Raw genomic sequence first — 24,142 nt, 5'->3', positions numbered from 1 at the left:
AATCACCGATTAACTGCCTGCATAAAACGTGATTTTTAAAACTTTATTCCTCGTTTTAAGCCCATTTTGCTTTGTATTGTTTGACAGAGCTCTGATCTTGTTCAACTGATGTGTTCTACTGAGAGCAAAATTCAATGAAAACTGCACTATCTCATCAAAAACAATTGAGTTACTATCATTCGTTGCAGTGCTGTTATCAGTGGTTTTATTTCTAAAGCTCAGTAGTGTTGCTAGAATCACATTTTCCTTCGTATGGGTTTCAAAGTATTCTGGAAATCTATTTCCCAATTTCAGCACATATGGAGGATGGGGAAATGAATGTTGCATATTAAGTTTTGCCGGAGTCCTGATGAGCTAAGCTTCTGATTGGGCAGTGCGCTTTAGGCTCCCGCCCTTGTCTCTCCAGACTGCACCATTCTCTGGTCCCCTGAACTCTTTTTTTTGTAATTTTAAATGAATGATGCGTCCCAGCTTAGCCCAATAATAAAGCACAGTCTAGAATAAAGTGTCTTGTGTCATGTCTAATTTCTGATAACTTGATATGACATAATTGATATGAGACTACCCACATAAAAGTCCTCATTATTCTCTCCAAGAAGGTTTGGTTTTCATCATGTACAGGTAATTCATTTTATCGATAATCAAACCAACAGATTCTAAATGTACAATTGTGTATCATGAAGTTAAGTTTGCATTCATGCTGGTAATGTCCTAATTGGTGCAGGTCATAGGTGAACAGTTTTTTCTGCAGTGACAATATATTTGTTACAACCAAAACAACCAGAAGCACAACCAATTCTGAATAAATATTTGTTTATTTGTATTGAAACATCGGTATAACAACAGTACAATCTCCAACATCATAATCATTCACATTAAGAGTTTTCAACTGAAAATTTAAAAGGTATTAAAAAGTCAAGACCAAACGGGTGAATACTGACTGACTGGACCCATTTTCTTCTTTTTCAGCAAATGAAGAAAATATCCTCCAGTATTTGACTTTCTTCCAGGTCCTGCTGGGTACTTTGAAGATAAGACCCAGCAGGGGTGAGCAGGGTTCTGCCCACTGGTTTGGGTGCAGTGAACCTACATTGTGACATTTTGGGTCTTCCAGTGGACTGTTTGCTTCGCTCAGGTGCAGCGACAGGACTAAAGACATCCAATAACTCAACCACAGAAAAGTCCGACCTGAAAAATAAATACAATTTTGGGAGGTTTTTGTCGTTTCATTCAATTCAATTTGTTCTTTTGCACATGTGACCTCATTTTTGTTTCAAAAGGTTAAATTGGCACAGGCTACATTTATAATACAGACCCCACTGGGGCCCTGTAGACAGTATATGTTGTAAATGAATATCCTTGTGCCGTTTCATTGTAACAACGAAATGCAGACAAAGACCGCCAGTTACAGTACGTGCCCTCAATGATAAACAGAGAGGGTGCAAGCCAAGGGACCAACAGCAGACATGCACAAGGCCAAAGTGTATTTGGAGCTCGAAGCTTGTACAAAAATATTTGTCATTCACCTTTCACTTGTTAACACAGACCGTATGAAAGCAAATCTCTTTTTGACATGTTAAGAAAATCTTTCTTGCTGAAGTGTCTACTGAACCCTAACAAGCAACGTTAACAAGTCAAAACCACTGGGGCGTCCCAGCAGAAACACACACACACACACACACACACACACACACACACACACACACACACACACACACACACACACACACACACACACACACACACACACACACACACACACACACACACACACACACACACACACACACACACACACACACACACACACACACACACACACACACACACACACACACACACACACACTTTCTTGCAGGTGCGAGAGAAAAAGAGGGAGAGAACCCGGTGCTTTCTCCCCTGGAATAGAAATGAGGGAATGTGCAGTGAAATAAATAAACCAAAACGGAGGAGATTAAGCTAATAGAGATTCAATCCCTCAGTCTGGCTGGCTTGATAAATTATTCAGTGTATACACAGTTGAACAACGCCATTCCAGATACAAAACATGAATTCTTTAAAGCACGCTCCACTGATGTTGCTAACATAATTCTCTGCTCGTTTAAAGCTGCATCGATTTGCATCGCGCGGCTCCGTACACAGCTCTCCCATGTAAGGGCGATCTTCGCCGTGTACTTGTTGATATGCATGTGGGTGGTCAGCAGACAGATGCACTGGTGGAACTTCCAACCGGGGGCACGTTTGTGTTCCTCCATACATTAATTTATACCTCAATATGTCATGTTTTCACAATAACTTGGGGTAGCACGCATCAGTAGCCAGAAAGCTTTAAAAGGGCTATATTTTGCTTTAGCAACATGAAATAATGAATGCACATGTTTGAGCGTGGGGGAGAGAACATGAATTGGCTGAGGGATGATAACTGATGACAAAAAAGAGACTGAAGCTCAACTAAGTAAATCTGCCTTCCTCATTTGGTCTCCTGCATGTCAACAGCAAAAGGAGAAATGGAGAGAGAGCGTGAGCGCAGGCGAGTGTGTGTGTCTTTTTGGAAAAGACAGACTGGAAGCGAGTGCAGCTTTGTGGATAGAGAGGAAGGCAGAAAGGGAATGTGGGGGAGGGACTTTGGCTGGGTTCCTTCTCTCGAAATGTGAGAATTTGCATTTTTATTTGTTGATTTATTTAACGGACAGGGCTCTCAAACAGCCATCCATCAACAAACGACATGTCGGTAATGAATAATGCATCACTTACCGGCGGTCACAATCTATAACAAGGGGAGTGCGGGGGGTAGGGGTACAGTTTGGGCAGGAATGAGGGGGAATGGTAGTGGGTGGGGTGATGGGAGGAGGTGGCACAGAGATTGCATGAGGGCTACAGAGAATGCCAATAGATTTTCAGAGGGGTATACAGTGCAACAAAGAACTTAATTTCTTGGATCCAGTTTGTGTGAGGAGAAGTTGTGAATTGCTGCTCGATATTAATGTCCCCCAAATCTATTTTACTGCTTCATGCATACAGAAAAATGCATGATGGATGTTTCTCTCATTGTAAAAAAAAACATGAAATGGGATGTTAGGTCATTTTGATGGCATCTAGAGATACTGCACTCCTGCATTTAGGTACTTGTAAATACCTAAATCATCAGTGCCCGTCATTAGTACAAAAATAAGCCTTAGGGAGTACAACATATCTGCAGTAAGTTGGTTCTGACAATATTTTAGCGATACTACACAGACTCTTCAATGCCAAACCGAATTATTTTATATTATCCTGTTAGAAAAGGTCTTACAACTAGTCTGAAACAAAAGCGGTTTAGAATTCTACCTTCAAATACTGTTTTTCCTTTGACCTTTGAACACACATGGAACTGGACCTTTGTTAGTGGAATAAAAACAATAATAATAAAAATCTTTGGCCTTCATTCTCCTATCACACTCTTTGTCTCTTTTTTTTTTAAGGTCTGTAAGACCAGATTAAACATTGACAAAACTCCACTGCTGACGCTCCACACTACCATCTTTCCACTCGTAACTTTCACTGCTTATTTGGCTCCCCTCTTTCATTAAAGATAGCCGTCTCACCCTGGCGCCCCTTTTCATTTGCAGTCCAAACAGTAGGATAAAAAACCTATAATGGCCACTGCGTATATCCTGCATGTCAATTTCCCAACCAATCAATAGCAAGCGGGCAATGGCAGGAAGGATGGAGATGAGATGGGCAGGGTGCGCTGGAACTGTCTCATTACTAACTAGCACAGGATTCATGAAAGGATTAAGAAGGTCACTTAATGTTAACCCCAGTTTGATTTGGAATTTGCACATCAAGATTGAATTGGTTCAGATTAGATGGTCACAAGGGGCATGCTGTTGCCAAGTAAAAGAGTGTGCTTCAGGTAACATAACAAATCTTACAGTAGGATAGACTTTTATTTACCAATTTGATCTTGCTTGCTAACATAATTCAGTTGTGGTTTTGTATTGTATATTATATTCCTACAGCATCTTATTTTCCTCCAGTTTAGCTTATATAATGGAAAAACAGATTAAAAGCAACAAAGATAACACAAATCCTTTTTTTGTAAACAATTATTTCAGTTGATCTTTTCTATTTTTCAGAAGATTTTTCTAATCCAAATTAGTCAATTATCAAAGGATTACAACTATTTTAAGAGATGCACATGAAATAAACATGTTGTAAGAAAACCACAAAAGGCATCTGAGAGGCAGACTTCCTCATTACTGGTTGTAAAAGAAAACACTGTGCGTAGCGAAGAGTCCAACTATTTTAATAGGCTTTGGAGGTGTAAATGGATGGTAATAAGATCTGATGCCCCGGGTCTCCTGCTGGAATTAATGGGCATCTGCTGGAGCTCACAGTTCATGTTGGACCACGCACTGCTTTGTTTAAGAGTTACTCATCAGAAGTTGAAAACTTTGAGCTGTTTTGAAGTATTGTCTTTCAGGACAAGGTTTGGGGAGGAGCTGTCTCACAGTTATTGTACGCAAGAACAAATTGGCTTAATTTATGAATAACTTTTTCTTTTTCTCTGTTTTTAATTAAGGTCTGCAGAACCATTAAAATGCACATGGTAAATTGCTTCTCAGCAACAGATATTTTAGAACATGCACAGTAAAGATGATACATAGTCAAGTTAATTAATATTCCGTGTAAAAGGTATAAGAAAAAAATGGTAATGAATGTCCTTTTCTTTTTAGGAAAGTCTGATGTTCGGTGACTCATCCCTGTCCTCAAAACTCCCTTCTCATGTCTTTCTCACCATTTCTATCCATCTCAGCCTGCTCCAACTTTCCCCGCTTCCCATTTCTCACTTTATCCATAGCCCTCACTCCTCACTCACGCTACACATTTTAAACATCTCTCCCTCACTCTTGCTTTCTCTGTCTCATTACTGTGGCAGGGAGAGAAGGGAGGGCAGTGTGTGCATCCAGAAGTCTGTTCAATTACACCTGCTGCAGGGTCCCTGCTAGGCCGACTAATGGAACGCAGCATGTCTCCTGACAGGCTGGCCACAGTGCTAGCTCGCCCAGTAAAAAGTTCATTTAGCCTCTCACAGCTCGGAAAGTTAGTTAGACTAAGAAAATACATCATTTAGCCTTCAACGCTGCAGCAACTTCTTCTAGATTCAATATATTTATGCATTTCATTATTGTTAACATTTCTTCACAACTAGAGAAAATAAAAATCAATACCCTTAGGAGGTCAGAGAGAACAAATAAAAAACTGCTGCCGACAGCCCGCAAATAATCTTCCCAATACGCCTACAAGGCAGGAGAAGCAGCACACAGAAATGCTCAGTCATACTTTCCTGTAGAAACCATTGTTAGTCCTGAAAAAAAAAAGCTCTATTCAGACTTTCAAACTAGCGCAGACTGCTGGCTGGATCCTTCAAGTGCTTAACTGTGCTGTTCTTCATTGTTGTTCAATGGCACTTTTGTTACATCAAAATTAACCACATAGGCTGTTCTACTGAGAACTAATTCTAATAGGTCAACACTACTTCTGAGTCTGCTATAGTCCTACTACTTATCCAGCATAATTAACAATGCTTCATTTACCTAAAGACCTTTAGAATACATGGTAAATCTTAGTTAAATGCCTCATTGATGTCCAGTAAAGATGTGTTACCTGGCTTCAGGGGTCTTTGGAATCACAGCCACTGAGTTGGGCTTACTCAGGCTTGCAGGGGACTTAACAGGAGATGTGGCCATGTCCCTTTTGGACCTCTGTAAGGCCTCTGTTGAGAGATGTAAGATGGGAGTCTTATATTAGAAGCAGGAGAAGCAAGGCTGAGAGCAATGCGGGCAAGACATTTAAAAAAATGACCATGCTGATATCCAGTTCTTTATCTAAGTTTTACATGTACCGTTTAAAAAAGACTTTACAGGTCCGAGTATGATTTGTTTTAAGTCAGGATGTTCCACTGTGTGTAGTCCAGTGAGCACATAATTCTCATTAATTGAAAAAACAAGCTTACCATTGCCATTCTCCAGAGGAGCGGATACAGTTTGTGGATGTTTTCCATGCAAGATCTGTCCAGCAGGATTTACCTCGGCATCATCACTGTAGACCACAGACACAGTTTATCAATGTGGCTTTTTTTATGTGTGTGTGACTTGAGTATGTGGAAGTGTGTGTGTGACTTAGTGAGTGATGGAGCAAGCAGGTTTGCATGTATCTGACATGTCTGTCTTCCTGTTTACTTGGTTTACCTGGGGGGTAAATCTTGGTGGGAAGGACTCCCCGGCTGTGGATCTCCATTTTTAGTGTTTGAGCTGCTGATATCAGATTGAGCCGCTTGTTGAAGCCTAACATGAATATGGGAGAAGTCAAATAAAATGGACAAACACAAAAAAGGGTCTAAACATGGATAGCTAGTTACTTCTTGGATAGACATAACTACCCATTAAGTGACTAACTACTAGAAGTAACTATCAGCTTGTGCCTCCAGATAATAGCGAGCAATGTTAAAGAGATAAGGTTCATTTCTATTTAGCTTCTGCATTCTACCTGCTGTAATCGAGACGTGACTTATGTAGCAGCCGACTCTGTCTGTTGAGCGTCTCCTCCTGCTCAGCCAACCGTGCCTGCAGCCTCTCTCTCTCCGTCTCCAACTGCATCTTCTGCAGCAGCAGCTGGTGCCTTTTCTCCTCCCAGTCCTCGTGACCCAGCCGAGGCCTGGTCAGGGCTTCGTTGGCATCTGAGCCAATGGCATTCCCACTATAGGGCCTAAGTGTACACATGCACATTTCATTAGTTCAATATCCTGATATTCTTCTTGCGTGTGAGTTGATAATATGCACTATGCAATTTGATTAAAACTACAGGAATCTCATGTAAGCATGTGGTAAGGTAGATAGATCAGGACTGCATAACTACTGAGTACTACTGTACCTTTCATGCTGATTAGACCTGTCATGGTGGCTATTTTCTAGTTGAGGTCCATTGTCTTGACATCTGTGGTGGGACTCCGAGTGTAACTCCCTGCACTCCCTTTTCTGAATCCTATGCTGTTTGATCGGCCCATCTGTTGGACTTAACTCACAAACACAGGAAAGAGAGGCATGGCTGCTAAGGGTTTGTATTGCTCCTCTTCCTCCTCCACCACCACCACTCCTGTGCACTTGAGGCTGTTGTGCTCGGGTAGCAGCAAGGCTGAGGTATGATCCATCAAAGAGTGAGCCATTAGCTCTGCTAGTAGATGTTCTGTTGGGGGCTTCCTCACTGCAGAGCACCTGGACAGAGAACAAAGAGGACAATGAATGCATTGTGGCCAATTTAGGATGAAATATTGACAGAGTATTTGAGCCAAAAACGTTAAACTGCACCATAAAACCCCAATGTAGAGCTGGGATACAAACCCACATTTATTGATACTGAATAAGGAGTCACTAACCAACCTAATTAACTTGTGTTTACGTGCAGTAAAAGCTTTCCCTAGTGCTTACAAAAGCTGTTCCACAAGAGCCACTTTCAGTTCATGCAGGTGAATGTGACCAGAAGCATTTTCCTTTTGTCTACTTTTTCATTTTACTACAGTGATTGTGCAAAGGGCTCTGAATGCTGCCAACACACATGCGATGTACGCATCAGTACTGAGCCTGGACACATCCTGTGTAGATGCTAGGATTCAAGATGCTGCAAATGTGCTGCTTTCATTATGCAGCTTTTTGGACATGGTGTTAGCGTAGGGTTTCTAGCAGCACAAATGCAAATCATCCTTCAAAACTGTAAACTGGTCAGTGGGCACAAGATTAAGAGGATAATTTCCAACTGAGCATACCTGGCAGGTAAGCCAAGGTCAGGAACATTATGAGATAAACATAAGGAGGAAAGTCCATCTAGTAGTTGACTGGGGAAGAGACTGTGACTAATTTGCTGAGGGTCAGAGAGCAGGCAAACACACATTATTCAGAGCCACCGCGGGACAATGAGGTTGGCCAAGTCATCTATTCTTACAGTGGCTGAAGCCAAAGAGGCGTCTTCGCTCCTGAGGTGTCACCTTGAGAGAGTTTTCACTATGTTGTCGTCGTATCGAACCGGTGACTGTAGTGGACTGTGCTTTGTTATGCATCATTATGGCACTTGGCCATGGGACAATGTGTTGTACGTGTCACCACGTTTTTGTGCCTGAGTGCCTGACGGATGGCAAACAGGGTTGTTTTCTGAATATGGTTCACGCAGGAGCAAGCCCATCATGTTACGCTGCATGATCGCTACAAAAACATACTTACAACCTAGCACACACCCACTCTGTCCCATTCCTTACCTCGCTACGGGCTGGTGCCTGGCTGAGCTGGGCAATGGACTGGTTAAGTTTCTCCTGTTGCTGAGAAAGGTATTGTTGGTAGAGTCCAAGCAGCTCCTGGCACTCTCTGTACTGCTGCTGCAGGCCTGGAAGTCCGTGGGTTAAGTAACTAACAAACAACATGTAAACTGAAAAGAACAGAACATTTGGCCTAACACATTAAACCCTTCCCTGGATTTAGATGAGAAAAAGAAGACTTAAATAACAAAATAGTTCTGTTACACAACTTAAATGGAAAAAAGATGCTGAATTTAGGTTGACAATCTGAATTAAACCTGTGTTTCTGCAATCAATTACACATTGGACCAGAAAAATAGGGAGAACAGCAAAGTTGAAAACAAAGAGTGAGAAGATGCCAGAAAAATCTAAGTTGTTGTCGTGGCAGAGAGCTTTCACCATCTGGGTCGGGCCAAGCTGTGTTGAGCTGAGCTGGGCAGTGCCGTGCCAGGATATCTGCCAGACAGAGAGCTGGCAGACACAAAAAAACGAATCTGGAGCGGAACCACTGCAGTGCCTCAGGAGCCCACTAATGACAGTGGCAGCACCACAACACACCAGCGCATACAAAGATAATCAGCAGGAGAATGGAGAGACTACACACAGACACACATTGAATAATCAATCTGGTCTGACTCTCACTTCCTTGTATGTATGTACACACACACACACACACACACACACACACACACACACACACACACACACACACACACACACACACACACACACACACACACACACACACACACACACACACACACACACACACACACACACACACACACACACACACACACACACACACACACACACACACACACACACACACACACACACACACACACACACACACACACAGCTAGACATGAGAGCACAAATTCCCTACCTGCACTGTAAAAAGCCCACACACAAACACTACAATAAAGGAAGGAGTACACACACTCCTGCCCAAGCTGACCTTAAAGTGCGTTCCTCCAGGCCATATCTTTTTATGACGGTGGCTCTGCTCCCGCAGCTGATGAGTTTCTCAGCATCCGTTAGAGAAAAAAATTCCCCCATTTTAAGAGAAAATCAAAGTTCAAAGTAGAGTCTTATTGAAGGAATAGTTGGCGGAACACTCCATAAGAAAACCCTTTGGTTGTTAGGAGACTTCAATCAAGCTGTGGAAATGAAACAGAAGCAAAGACATGAGAGCGGGGGACGCCTTTGAATTGAAGACCAGACAGCAGACAAATGCAATGCAGCGGCTTCCATAAATATTAGGAAAATGTGAGGAAACACTTTGATTGGACCCTCCATCAAAGTAAGGCTCCTCCACCGCTGCACTGATAATGTCCATGGAAGTAGTTCTATATGGAAAGCCCGAGGACATCACAAGGACATCACATCATGTAAACCTGTGCTGGTAGGTCTATTTATGCAGAATGAATAAGAGACTTGAAGGCGAGATACTGAATATGCTTATACAGCTCCACCTCGCCTCCAAGATAGAGAGTTGCATATCGAGTCGGGAAAATGCATCCTGCTCATATTTCACCAGATCCACATAAAACACTATTTCCGCATGATTCCTCATGCCTAAAACAAATGTTTCCGAAATGACACAAAAATATAGTACTGTTACTGGAATACAAAATTAGTTATGGTGGTGACCCACAAACCGAAATGCAACAGGACTGCAGCATGATAGCGTCCCAATTCCATGAATGAAGGTATCGTGTGTTAATGTGTTGACAGGCTGACGCAGTCACTGGACAGCAAGCGCTAGGTAATCTGAACCGAGTGGAGCAACACTGATAAGACTCCACCTTTCTGCCCATCGCCACACTAAACATGCTTCCTCCACAGCCTTGGACGTCAGCCAATGGGGGCCAAGCACCCGGCAAGCCCTGAGTTTACATCAGAGCTGCGAAGTGCCAACAATGACTTACTCCTCCCCCGTGCTCCAAAAATACCCAGAATCAAGGGCTTGGGCTGAAGAGGCTTCAGACGGAGCCTGTCAAAATGATTCACTTCCCTGTCAGGCCGGGGCTCAAATGAAATAATGAAATCCACTTCAAGGTGGAACAAATTTGCACAGGAGGGGGGGTATTTTAAAGCCTGCTTTAGCACACTGCGCCAAACAGATTGAGCCTGAACAGAAATGTGAAAGAAACGGGGGCGGAGACTGATGTGTATGAATGTGTTTATAAGGAAGCAATGACGGGGAATTAATAGAAGAAGACAGTTTACATAACTGCTTCAATACTACTGAATCCTGAGAGGAGACATGACTGCAAGTCACATAACAAACCAATAAAAAATTGTCAGCTAACAATTATTTTAAAAGGAATACAATTCTGAGGGCAAGAATACACAAAACCAGTCTCATCACAACTACGCTTAGCCATTCCGTGTTCACAACCAAACTGTAAAACCAGTTTTGAAGGCACAGACTAAGTTGCATCTTGTTGAAGCATTGCACCTTTAATCTGTACAAATTATCTTGCATCTATGAAATTGATTAGCTGCACACCGTCCACACACAAGTCCACAATTCACAACACCAAAACTCCACGCAATAATTCATTTTGCTTCTTTCAGCAAGAGTCAATGCATTATTCATTATTAATTTCACTTCAAACCCATGATTATTTCAATTTGATTGCATTAAATTCAATCAAGAATTTAAACCTATTCAGTCAACAATGATATAAACCTTACACTAAGGCAACAGTTCAGAGAATGACATTTATTTACAAGACTTAACTCACATGACAGCAGCTTTGTGGATACAGACTCTCCTACTGTTTAGCTCTGCAGAATGGAGAGCTCACAAAGATGTTCCCCAATTCAACCAGTCACAATCACAGCATTCCCCATATTGCTTGGCTGTGTCAACAGTGGAAAGAAAGAAGAGCTTAAATAAAGAAACTGTTGTCAGTTTCTTTATTGAAGCTCTTCTTTAGTTTAATTTGTATTTTCCACCTCTAATATAGGGTGCGCCTTACACAGACATGGCTTCACTCTTTCCGAGAAAAAAGGTAAGATGCAAATCACCCAATTCAGGTCACGACAATGCTCACAGAGCTGACAGCGAGGGATATTAGGGGCATAAAAACAAAGCGCTAACACTTCTCAAAAGAAATTCTTCTGATGCACAACTTCTCACACCTATCAATAACAGCACACTTGATAACACCAGATTTCCACATCATAAATGTCAGGTAATTATTGGACTAATCTCCTGCAATCCTCTATCACAACATGCAGCATTTTACCATGACATATTCTAATAGGGCTGTTATTCCCCTCTCTCCATGGCCTCAGGATTCCCTCCAATTGTTTCAACTCAATAAATGGCGTTCGCTCTGGCACCTGCTGTGCCTTGTTCTGCATGCAGCAAGAAGAACGGTGCACCGTGTTAGTAACACCACCATGACTTCTGCCTATGCCAACATGCCTTGAAGTACAAAAGACAACCTTACTATCTGAAACACAAATTCAGTCCTGTGTGCCAGTCAGTTCCAAATGTCAGCTGAACACTCTAAATATCAAGGGTACTTTTTGCCTCTCATCCTAGGTGGCTTGGGGCTAAGGTATAGCCCGACATTCTTTATACCCCTGACAAACCTGAATCTTGGTTAGATAAGATAAGCTGAGGCGTAATGGAATTAGACTTGACAAGACCCTCATTCAGTGTGTTTGCCTTTGGTGTCTCCTTAACCTTTCAGAGGAGTGCCGGAACCTTCTGCCAGAGAAGAGCCTCCATGACTCCTGCATGCACTTTAAAAGACTACGTTATCCTCCCTGAGGTGCTTGGATCTGAACACTTTTTTTCCTCTCAAATACCTTTTTAATGGAGTTTCGAAGTTTGGTGTAAATGCCAAGTCTCCGAGCCAAAGTTCCTTTAATTGAGTTGTGCTTTCCTAATTTTCCTCGCCGCCGTTGCCAATCGTGCAATTTACCAGCGGGATCAATTACTCTTCATATTTTGCAGCGTTTTTAACCTTAATTGACTGCTGGCCATGCTCTGGTTTGACCTGAGTGGAATTGTTATGAAGACAGTAGGTGGGATGTGGGATGCAATAAACAGCATACTATCGCTGTAACTCTAGCACTAACCTCAAGCTAAACAATCGAGAATCAGCTGGTGGCCCACCATATCTCGCTTTGTAAGGAGGAACTGAGCGATGTTCTACAGTAAACGACAGTCAGGGAGGGTTACAAAAACACATGGTGGTGAAAGCAGTAAATATCAAAATTCATCTTTGAATGATAAGATGATTTAGAATGGTCGGGCCAATGCTCCAACCTTGAAATTGATTCTGTACAACAGTGGATAAGCTACAAGCACTTGCAAAATAAATCTGCAGCAGGCATCAAATCATTCAAATAAATCTGCTCTATTTCTCTGTCTTTTGTATCAAATTGAAGGATCTTGGCCAGAGCCTGTGCATGGCCTTACCTAAGACAACACTGTCCCCTGCAGACTATCTTATGGAATAGCACATACAGCAGTAAAACCAAATATCCTTCAATAAATCATTTGAGGAACCTTTTCGGGATATGAACCTTTGCACCATGGACATCCAGCAACAACTTCTTATTCCAATATCCCAACCAAAGACTAGCATGGATTATTTTACTGATTAGTCCCTCCTTTTAGGTTCATTTTCAGTGAAAGCACTTAGGGTTTGTTCAATGTACATTTTTGCATCACATTCTGGTTAAATGTGTTTTCCAGCATACTTAATTCAAACATCTTGGCATCATTTACCAAACTGATAAAGCTATATCTCCCACTTTCTCTGGTGATTATTCAAAAACAGCAGTAGTGAGAAGTACAAGGGATTTAAACCACTATGAGTCAAGTGCATTCATTCACTTTTCTAATATCACGCTGTACTGCTAATCGCAGCCGGTCATTAAATGCTCTGTTTCATTAAAAAGCAATACGGCAAATACAACAAATTGGGTTAGGGAATCTTACTCACAGGTGCGTTATTGTTTGCTCAGTTATTTTTGAAAGGATACTCTCCCTCTCCTGTATAATGACCAGGTTCTGCTGCTCCAGCGTCTGGATCTTGCATTCAAAATGTTCCTGTTCATCTTTCAGACGCTGCACTGACTCTTCTTTTTCCTCGCTCACTCTAGAGAACGGAGAAACATTTCAATCAGATATCACTTTATATTGTTCCATCCTGCAAAGCGGATTTGTCAACCAACCTAACTAACCGAGAAGCAACTTGACGGAGACTATTGTTTTTCGTGAGAGCAGTCCATGCTTAAAAAGCCAGAGGAGGAGCAACAAAGTACTAATTGACATTTTGGCGATTCCATATTGGTTTCCTCTACTTGATCTGGAAAAACCTATCCTATTAGTTAAAAGAAATGCAATTGATTTATTTGAGCTATGTTTCACCAAGCCAGAATGTTCAACCGTTGAACAAAAATTGTTGTGTGACAGATCTGTGATTTGTTTATTTGCTATGAGGTAAAAAATAAGCTGAATGAACATCTTCTTATTCTATCATTTATTTTCCATGCATTGCACTGCTTTGCTACCTTGCTAGTTCTTCGATGAGGTTTGCAATCCGGCGCTTATCTTCAGGACAGAGGTCCTTCAAACAGACCTGGCTCTTAGCTCTGCTGGTCTCAGCGATTACCTGTGCAAAGAATAGTTAGCAAGTACAATTATGCCTTACTATATCCTCACTTGTTTTCTATATTGTATATCAGATTATCCATATGGTCTCTTCCATATTCAAACATTTTATCTTATATTCATGGAGGGAAGGGAAAAACACTGTACATGAAACAATGTTTTACCTGTGTCGATGTGAGAAAACTACCCAAGGCTGGAGAAAGATGCTCAGTAGCTGCAGCAGCACTGTGATGGACTGATACTGGTTCCTTCGTATAAACCCCAGGGTGCTCACTTTGTACATGGCCCTGTTTCGTTCCACCTTTCTTGAGTGTGGTCTCATCCTTGCCGTCAGAGCTACGCCTGGCCCGCATCTTGGTACCACTTTTGTTGGATCTAACGTTACTGGTGCTGCCGGATCCCAAACTGAAAGCAAACCGAGTCTTCCCCTCTCCTTCCACTCCTGAGACCGTTTTGTTGGACAGAAGAAGTGGATGCCAAGTGTACATGAGCTAACGATTCTCTCATATTGTGTTCGTTTACTGTCCAATGTGTGGTGTGAGACTTACCAGGAACGATCACCAAAGGCTGTTCATCATCTGACAGTTTGAACAAGGCAAAGAGAAGACAGGCACTTAACTTAGTCAGTCAATTATGTGTTTATAGCTTGTTCCAAACGCAAACTGTCAAATCAACAATTCAATAATCCAACATGTCAGGTAGCTGTCCTCTTTTAATCACCACTTAACAAACAAAACTCGCTAGGTAACTTTAACGTTACTTCAGGTGGTGTTTGTATTATGTTGACCTCATTAGCAAATGTAACTATTAGCATACTAGTATCACCGAGTCGATATAAAACAACGTGAACGTAACCGTAAGGATATACATTAACATTAAATTGACTAGCGTAACACATAGCCTTCACTTAGCCTTAACTATTCGTTTACGTTAGCCGTCTTACTTCCTCAGAAATAACAACTTTTCAGCATTGACACAAAAGTACCGCGTCTGAGACTCGTTTGCAAACGTTTATAACGTCATATATATTTGAACGCATGGACAATATAGTAGTGTAGTTTAGTAAAAGTAAGCCTACCGCCATTCATCCAAAAGATATTCGAATTTCCACTTTTTTTAGCCGCTGCCGCCATGTTGAAACAACCGCCACCACTCCCAGGGAGCCAAGCGTTGCTAAGGAATTGTAGTCCCGCCTCTCTCTTTAAACTGGACGGCGATTGGCTACTCTGGAGTAAGGCGGGTCTTATCTCATCTTCGACCGCTTAATCCAGTGTCCGGTTGCGGGGGGCAACAGTTTTTCTATTGGATTACACATTTGTCAATTCCGCGTCAGCGCTGCATTTGTCGCTTCCTGTGCGTGTGTGTGTGTGTGTGTTGCCAGCTGAGTTTTTTTAGAGAGGTGAAAGATGCACTGCAGATAGCCGCGGAGGGTGTTTCCAGTGGTTTGTGCAAATTTGGGGAAATGAGATTTTCCAAATGGAGGAGGCAAAAGAAAGCTTCGCATTCAAAGGTGTTCCTGAAAGACTGACGCTTGGCATTACTCGACTACTCGGTGTGTATCGTGTGTTTTTTTGCCCTGAAACGAGCTACTAACGTTAACCTTCAGGTTAGCTAGCAAAACGATCGATGTCTTACTGGGCAGATATCAAATGTTCTGACTTGTATTTTGTCCCCGATGTGCCAGAGAACATGCCTGGTGTGGTCGATGTACGTTTTGCAGAGAGGGAGCCTGCAGAGAAGAGGAGCCTGCTGTCATGGGAACAGGTGAAATTACAGACACAGTAGATACACACAAACATGGTCTGCTTATACATTTGTATCATTATGAACTTGCTGTAATTCCTCCTCAGAAAAACACTTGTATTTTGCCAGAGGACCTGCGAGATTTCTATCTGACAACTGATGGATTTACACTCACCTGGAGCGTTAAACTAGACAGTAGGTGGCCTCATTAGTTTTTAAGCTCTGTCTCAAATAATACCACTATCACAAAGTCTTGCTATGTTTAAATTAAAGGCTACTGTTAAGATGACATGATACAGGGAAATGAAAATGGCTCCAGCAATTACTTTTCACAAAAAAACTTGTGTGAAGGCACTGAGATACGATATAAGTATGTGTCTGTGTGTGCCTTCCAGATGAGTGTATTCCCCTAGGATGCATGATGATTAACAGTGTGGCGAGGCTGTGCCCACTCCTCCAACCAGTATCATTATTCTCTCTACCCAACGCACCCTCGCTGGCTGACCTGGACTGGGAGGAGGACAACACAGAAAGTGGGTAAACCTCACCTGTCAGTTCCTCGCGTGGGCCCAACTCAACAATTACAGCATGTCAAGTTTGATTAAGTCTGTTCTGTGTGCTCGGTAGTGCAGAGAGCGGGCTAATGAATGAAACGTTGATTGGAAAGTAAATATTTATTCAAGACCCATTATTGCTATCTGCCAGGGACGGAGCACGCCCCCGCTGCACCGCATTTTGATGCGCGGAGCCGCATCTTCGAGCTGGATTCCTGCGGTGGGAATGGCAAAGTGTGTCTGGTCTATAAGAACTGCACGGCAGGTGATGTGTTTGTATTCACAAATTGCAACTTTTATGATTTCTCTTAAGGACAAGGTTAAAATAAATATATTTTCTGTTCTTTTCTGTGTTTTCCAGGTGTGGTAGCCCAGCAGAGTGAAATTTGGTTCCTTGACCGCTCGCTGTGTTGGCATTTACTGACGGCAACCTTTACCTCCTACTACAGACTGATGATCACCCACCTGGGCCTGCCAGAGTGGCAGTATGCTTTCACCCCATATGGCCCGAGCCCCCAGGCCAAGGTGGCTAATCACTCTTTCAAAAAATTTAAATAGCATCTGCAATACATTCAGTAGTTTAGGAGCTTGATCAGAACTAATACTCCACATTGTCTGTTTTTCCCATTGTGTTTTTTTTGTTCAGTCTTTCGAAAATGACCAAACCACGTTCAGTTAAAATGCATTCAATTGTGTTGTACTCTTTCTGATAATATTAACAACACTTGACATCATTGGAGGTGTATAAAATATATTTTTATTTCACTCTCTTCCCTTCTTGAGTGTTCTTAATGTTTTAAGACACTTACATTAAGAATAACAGTGTTTTACCTCAACATTTGACATGGGAAATTTCCAGATTCGCCTCCTCGCATGCTGACGTTTTTTTAACTTCTACACATTGTATGCCAAATACTTTTGGACTTTTGCAATTTCTTTGTGGTGTCCTTACTGTTACACTCACTTGTAGAGGTTTTGTGTTGCTTCTTTACTCTATATAACATTCTCTGCCTCCTGTTCCCTCTACAGCAGTGGGCATCGCTGTACCAGCCACTGACTTTCAGCAGTGACCTCAGCTTGGCTGATCCTGCCGGAGATTCCCATCTCAACAAGCTGGATCCCACAAAGGCCTTCAAAGGAAAAGCCAAAACACCCGTCCTAAAGAAGAAGCCGTTGACACAGTGCAGCTTAGGGAGCTGTGCAAAGAGCCAAGGCAGCACAGGAAGACACAGCGGTGGCAAGCGGTGAGAATGTTTCCCTCCGAGGAAATCATCTCATTACACTTGACTCTATAATAACCAACCTTGAGGAGCTGCCTGCAATTCCACAACTGGCTGGATTTCATGTGCTCTATGCTCCATCACAGCATGGTTTCCGAAACTATGTCTGGAAAGTTTCTTCTCTAAATAGATGCATAACGAGCGCTTTCCATCACAAGGCTAAGGTGGTAGCAGCTGGTGTCATGTGAAAAGGTGTATTCCTCCAAACATGACTTTGGTCATAAAGAACCATTTCATTAGCTAGTCATACATTTCAAAACACAAGTAACATCACGCTAATCCTGATCATGTTATGTTTACCTTTCACTGCTAGGTGTTAAGGTGACGAAGAAATAAGGATTTCTGAAGCACCGACGCTTTGCAACCAATTGTGTCGCCTATAGATTAATTATTCAAAGCATCATTTATCAGTGTTCACTAGTGACACCTAGTGGTAGAAAATAATGAAACCACTTCATAAAATATGACCATGTGCTGCCTCTGATGTGTACTGCAACCAATAAGAAACCACTAAATTACTACATTAATTTTGTTACCAATATTATTGTATCTATTTACAATAATTGTGATAATGAACAGTTATGAAAACACAAAATATATATTCCTCCACGACAAGTCTCTGGGACGGTTACATATATCTCTTTAGGCTTAATTTGCTTTTGGCAATACTTCAAAGCTCTATGTTTATGTCGACGTCAAACTGAAGGACATGGTGAGAATGAAAATACAAAACAATACTTTGTCGGTTTCAGTTATGGCAGTATAAGTGTTTGTTTGATCCACGATTTGTTTCTACATTTGAAACTCGAGATAAAATGACCACAGATCCCTGAGAAAATGAGCCTCATGCAGAGTGACAACGGAAACTGCTGAATTACATAACTATGAGTGCATGCGGATCTGAACCATGAAATGTTCAAGTGTGCAGGTTTAAAGGACATGCAGGCTTTACATTTTGTACCTTGAAGCTCCAACAAAGTTAATCATTTACATGTTTTTGCTTTAGGCTGCTGTGCACTGGATTGTTGTCGAGATGAATGTGCGTATTATCTTTTGCTGCCCTTTTGTGCTGTGAGGATCCAACTCCTACTGTTTCTAATTTATTTTACAAAAGAAAAAATCATGTTTATTGAAGTGCAATGTATGGGGACTCCTTAATGTAGTTTCCAAGCTCATGTTAGTAGTCTCCTGTTGATTGTTATAATGATAATGTGATGTCTTCCAAGTTTATTTCAGCTGCTATTACCTCAGTAATATAAACATGAAACAGAAGCTGTGAAGTGTATGTTTTTTTTTTCATCTTCCATGCATAATAACGGCTCTTAATTTTCACCCTTTTGACCTCAATGTATAACAAGCATTGATTGGAGGAAGAAGGCCTAGATGTCAGCATCACGGTTTAAAATATCTAAAGTATTTTATTTGTGTTGCCGTTTCTGAAGTACAGAAAGTGCAGTTGATTAACGAAGGTCGATGTAATTAATCACATATAGCAGACTCATCGCTGATTGGTTGAAATATTCAAAATCTTATTTGAGCCACTCTCTTATTGCGAAAGTCCTTTTGTTCAGCATCCGAGCAATTTCTTTTGGTCAATTTTTTTTTTAACCCTTCATCATCATAGTGGAATGTTTTGACTGCATTCAGATATCCAGTTTTACCGTCAGGGCTCTCAGACACATACATTAGCACAGATGTTTTCCCGTTTCTCCAGAGGGGTGCTCTCCTCAAACTCCTCATCCAGACCCTCACCCTGTTCAGAGAGGGGAGGGTGGTGCATTTCCACCAAGGCCCTGTAGAGCCCTGCACCCAATACTCCTCCAATGGGGGGGGCGACTAGAGGCACCCACCACCACCCGTTTCCCGACCTGCACAGATGAAGAAAAATAACTGAAATGTTTGAAAATGACAGCAGCGGACCAAAACACTAATGATATTCGGGTGTTTTGCAGAAATATATAAATAAAGCATTTTTCCATTTGCATTGAAACAACAAGGCCCTCTTAATGTTTTTGGACAAAGGACAAGAGTGATTTAATAATTAACAGATATTTTGCCCTTGAATGATAGTCAGGTAACACAGAGCAAATCCTCCCCTAGAAGCATCCCTCCTGTGTACCTGAACACGTCTGTCCCCCAGCCTGCTATGGCAGTGAAGACCCTGGGTGCGATGTCTCTGGTGGGGTTGATGGCATAGCCACTGTTGCTGCCCAGAGAAATGCCAATAAGCAGCACCAGGAGACCCACGGCGACAGGCTCGCTGCCCGCCGCGGCCGGTTTGTTCTTCTGGTCGGACAGAGCCATCAAGCAGAGCAGCAGCATGGCTGTGCCGAACACCTGACATCACAAAACAAACATCACATGGATGGCGACGTGTAAACTACACAGAAAATGGTCAGAATGTGTCAGATAATAGTGATTTGTAGCTGTAATCCTTTAATCCAGTTTCATGGCTACCTGATCAATGAATCCAGCCAGCAAGGAGAGGTAAGGTGCAGGGTAGGTGGCAAAGATGCCTGCTGTGGCCGTCACTCCTGTTACAGTCAGGTTTCCTCCACAATAGTTATATATGGCTTCTGCGTATGGGAAGAGTATTGACAACATTTATGGATAGAAAAACAGCAATAACATATGGGCAACATTTAATAAGTGTACAGATATTGAGTGCTGAACATGCCCTCACCATAATAGACGGCATAAATCGTCCCAGCCGCCAGAAACGACCCCAAAAATTGTGCAAAAACATACAGAGGAAGCATCCTCCAGCCAAGTCGGCCAAATGTACACATTGTGAATGACACCGCTGCGTTCATGTGAGCCCCTGATGGAGCAATAAAGCACGAGAAATATGTGTCAGATGAGAATGATAAGTGCCGACTTGTAAGGATTCTTCATGGTAATGTTGACACGGTTCACCTCTCATACCTGAGACCTTCCCTCCAACATGAACCCCCATAGCAACACCCAGTCCAAAGCCCAGGTTGATGCTGATGTACTGTCCGAACGCTCCCTGTCCTGTCACTACCTGGGCCACCGATCCCAGGCCAAACACCTGGACACAGAGAGAGGTAATCGTGCACAGGCAAGGTCACAGACGACAGTTAAAGAGGAGCAAACTAAAGGGGAAAACTCCCAGACGGGCTAATTAGGGAAAGCATTCCAGCAAACACCATCTGTAAAGTGACAAAAAGAATGCCGGACATTTCACAAAGAATCGTGCCAATTGTGTCGTGCATTCGAGTGTAAATGAGTGAGTGTATTTGTTAAGAAATGTTTCGAAAGCTGTGGTAGCGTAAGGGTTAAATACAAGCTGAAATGAACTGAACTGAACCCTTTCATTTGACTTATAACTCTGTGAAAGAGACCGTGGTTTCAGTGAGAGAGGAAAACATATTGACGTTGAAAAACATTCAGGAAACAGGAAATACGTGGTTCCGCATACGAAAGTGGTGTAGGTCGAGAGTGGGTTTGTGTTTTCCAAGTAAAGCCTGCAGGATTCTGCGTATAGGGCGTATAAAAACAGCTGACACACAACATGTGACTTTTGCCACCCACTCCATGTGGCCCACTGCCTGACCATTCCTCTGGTAACACTAGATTTCCTGGTTAACCCCACTTGAACCCACCAATCCCCACCCACGACCCACACCATGTGACTGAAATGTGATGTATGTGTACGTGTGTGTGTGTGTGTGTGTGTGTGTGTGTTTGGAGCAGGGGGCATGTTATCAGGGTCATGACATTAATAATTAATGGCATATGGTTGGTAAACACAGAGACAGAGAAACAGAGAAAATAACTTGTACGAGGAATGATGGAAAATGACGTTTTTTGTAAAAATCACACAGTATTACAAGAAGTGTTTCTTACCATCATGACATATGTGCAAAGGGATTCAGCAAGTCCCACGCGAACAAGTTCATTTTTTAGCCAAACTCTGGGCGGGGTTACGTTGGCCCTTTTCCGCTGAGAGACCCCCAGTTCTACTGCCTGCACCAAGTCCTTCATTTCTTCTTCTCCTTCCTCTTTTTGGTGTTTATTTTCTGATTTAGCGAAGGTGAAGATCAACTCAGACCCTCTTGAAGAACCTATGTGGTGCCTCCTCCTCCCATGTGACAGAGTAGTCCACAAGCAAGTCTCTTTCGGGGAATTTGCCTCCACAAACAAGTCTCTTTCTATTTGCCTCTTCTTTCCTCCTCCCCCTCTAGCGTCTCTTTTTCTCTCCTCTCTTTGTGTGCACCTCCCTCTGTCTGTCACACATACCCATTGGGATATGTCTACTTTTTATAGCCTTAACCCAGCCCCCTCGTGCTGAATATGTTCCACAGTCAGACCCATCCCCCAATGGCTTTGCATTATCTGAGGATACCAATAAAGCAAAAACGTTAAAGATTAACCTGCTGCACCAAATCAGAGGAAATGTTTGTTATCCCCTAATATTGACAAAAGAAAATTGGTGTAGGTTTTTGATTTGGATTAGGTTAATAGCAATAACTCAAAAAGACTGTTCTTCTGTGAAATATATAACACAGATCGGTCTGCTGATTTAAGGTACCATGTAGATATCATTTAAAATGTTGCCATTTGTAGGATTATTCTTTTTTTTTTCATGGATAACATATAATTTTGGGCCACATTGTTTCATGTAAACGTTTTATCTGCACAGTTACCATGTGAAATATTTTACAATTTAAATAACAAGAGACTGCATGGCAGTGGGAGAAAAACAGAAAGTATTGATTAAATGCAGCGCTTCACTGACCACAGTCACACTAACACTATATTGCCAAAAGTATTCACTCACCCATCCAAATCATTTAAATCAGGTGTTCCATTCACTTCCGTGGCCACAGGTGTATAAAAACAAGAACATAGGCATGCAGACTGTTTCTACAAACATTTGTGGTACTGTGATAGGATGCCACCTGTGCAACAAGTCCAGTCGTGAAATGTCCTCCATCCGAAACATTCCACACTGCCAGTGGGATTATAACAAAGTGGAAGCGATTGGGAACGACAGCAACTCAGCCACGAAGTGGTAGACCACGTAAAATGACGGAGCGGGGTCAACGGATGCTGAGGCACATAGTGCGCAGAGGTCGCCAACTTTCTGCAGTCAATCGCTACAAACCTCCAAACTTCATGTGGCCTTCAGATTAGCTCAAGAACAGCATCACGCCGCCACTGGACTCTAGAGCAGTGGAGACGCATTCTCTGGAGGGATGAATCACGCTTCTCCGTCTGGCAATCTGATGGACAAGTCTGGGTTTGGCGGTTGCCAGGACAAGTTAACTACTTGTCTGACTGCATTGTGCCTCGTGTAATGTTTGGTGGAGGGTGGATTATGGTGTGGGTTGTTCTTCATGAGCTGGGCTTGGCCCCTTAGTTCCAGGGAAAGGAAATCTGAATGCTTCAGCAAACCAAGAGATGTTGGACAATTCCATGCTCCCAACTTTGTGGAACTGTTTGGTGATGACCCCTTCCTGTTTCATCATGACTGTGCACCAGTGCACAAAGCAAGGTCCATAAAGACATGGAGGAGAGAGTTTGGTGTGGATGAGCTTGACTGGCCTGCACAGAGTCCTGACCTCAACCCGATAGAACACCTTTGGGATGAATTAGAGAGTTAGAATGAGAGCCAGGCCTTCCCTCCAACATCAGTGTGTGACCTCACAAATACACTTCTGGAAGAATGGTCAAAAATTCACATTAAAACACTCCTAAACCTTGTGGAAAGCCTTCCCAGAAGAGTTGAAGGTGTTATAGCTGCAAAGGGTGGACTGACGTCATATTGACTCTGTGGATTAAGAATGGGATGTCACTTAAATTCATATGCAAGTCAAGGCAGGTAGGCAAATATTTTTGGCAACGTAGTGTATCCGATTGCCCGTAATCATGATTTAGTTTTGCAAACCTTTAATTACATAATTCCAGTATTAATAGAGATATCATGACCAAACTCATGAAGTGTTTGTCATAGGAGGCGTCATTGCATTGCTCAGGGAGGATCTCTTTATACGTCTTCATTTTTGTTCTGTGCAACTTGTATCTCTGTAGGTCCCATATAACATGCTGTCAAATTGGTAAATGTGTGTGAATTTTCTTGTGTGTTATTAATTTAATGTTTCAGTGTTGTCAAAGTGGTGATGATGTTTTCTCATTTGCTTGTGTTTTCTTAAGTTGCAGAGTGAAACGATCAAGTTTCCTTTGTATACATTACACACATTGACCTCTGAGACCCATTGACCTCCTTTCTAGTAGAAAGGCTCTCTTGGTCTTGCCATATCCACCTCTATCTTGCTTTTCAATTCAATTGTATTTATTTATAGTGTCATATCACAACAGAAGTCATCTCAGGAAACTTAACTCATTGAACAGGACTAGAATACGCTCAAAATTTCACCCAGGGGCAAGCATTACAGCGAGAAAAAACTGCCTTGCACTACAACCTACCATTGACTGTGATGATTCTGTGCCACAGTGATGTACCTGCAGTACAACAGACCACACCCGACACTTTCACCACAGGTGTGGTCAGAGTTTCAACAGACCCACAGAGGTCAGCAGGGCCGGCTCTTGGCATAGGCGA

The 24,142-nt window shown here is 42.3% G+C and overlaps 3 protein-coding genes across 3 annotated transcripts; 1 reads left to right on the top strand and 2 right to left on the bottom strand.

The window, feature by feature from the left end:
* Positions 1–804: 804 nt before the first annotated feature.
* Positions 805–15,129, bottom strand: kiaa1328 (KIAA1328 ortholog). The gene is made up of 12 exons (XM_084021340.1): positions 15,055–15,129; positions 14,525–14,554; positions 14,141–14,418; positions 13,877–13,977; positions 13,346–13,461; positions 8,291–8,415; positions 6,916–7,256; positions 6,532–6,750; positions 6,234–6,329; positions 5,999–6,084; positions 5,650–5,758; positions 805–1,188 (listed from the first exon to the last, which is right to left on the bottom strand). Exons 1-12 carry the CDS (start codon positions 15,107–15,109, stop codon positions 966–968), a joined length of 1,779 nt encoding a protein of 592 aa, XP_083877466.1. The 5' UTR covers positions 15,110–15,129; the 3' UTR covers positions 805–965.
* A 227-nt stretch (positions 15,130–15,356) lies between these two features.
* On the top strand, positions 15,357–17,521 carry tpgs2 (tubulin polyglutamylase complex subunit 2; the record flags this gene model as incomplete). The annotated part of the gene is made up of 7 exons (XM_084022601.1): positions 15,357–15,528; positions 15,661–15,740; positions 15,827–15,914; positions 16,115–16,252; positions 16,425–16,538; positions 16,635–16,798; positions 17,303–17,521. The coding sequence occupies exons 1-7, from the start codon at positions 15,453–15,455 to the stop codon at positions 17,519–17,521; spliced, it is 879 nt and encodes a 292-aa protein (XP_083878727.1). The 5' UTR covers positions 15,357–15,452.
* Positions 17,217–21,715, bottom strand: aqp7 (aquaporin 7). The gene is made up of 6 exons (XM_084022589.1): positions 21,424–21,715; positions 20,479–20,605; positions 20,237–20,374; positions 20,011–20,129; positions 19,673–19,890; positions 17,217–19,421 (listed from the first exon to the last, which is right to left on the bottom strand). The coding sequence occupies exons 1-6, from the start codon at positions 21,559–21,561 to the stop codon at positions 19,226–19,228; spliced, it is 936 nt and encodes a 311-aa protein (XP_083878715.1). The 5' UTR covers positions 21,562–21,715; the 3' UTR covers positions 17,217–19,225.
* Positions 21,716–24,142: the final 2,427 nt, after the last annotated feature.

Source organism: Eutrigla gurnardus, assembly GCF_963514095.1.
Source record: "Eutrigla gurnardus genome assembly, chromosome: 2".
Taxonomy (NCBI): Eukaryota; Metazoa; Chordata; class Actinopteri; order Perciformes; family Triglidae; genus Eutrigla; species Eutrigla gurnardus.
The sequence above is the reverse complement of the archived record's forward strand: the minus strand, read 5'-3'. Positions and strand labels throughout refer to the sequence as shown.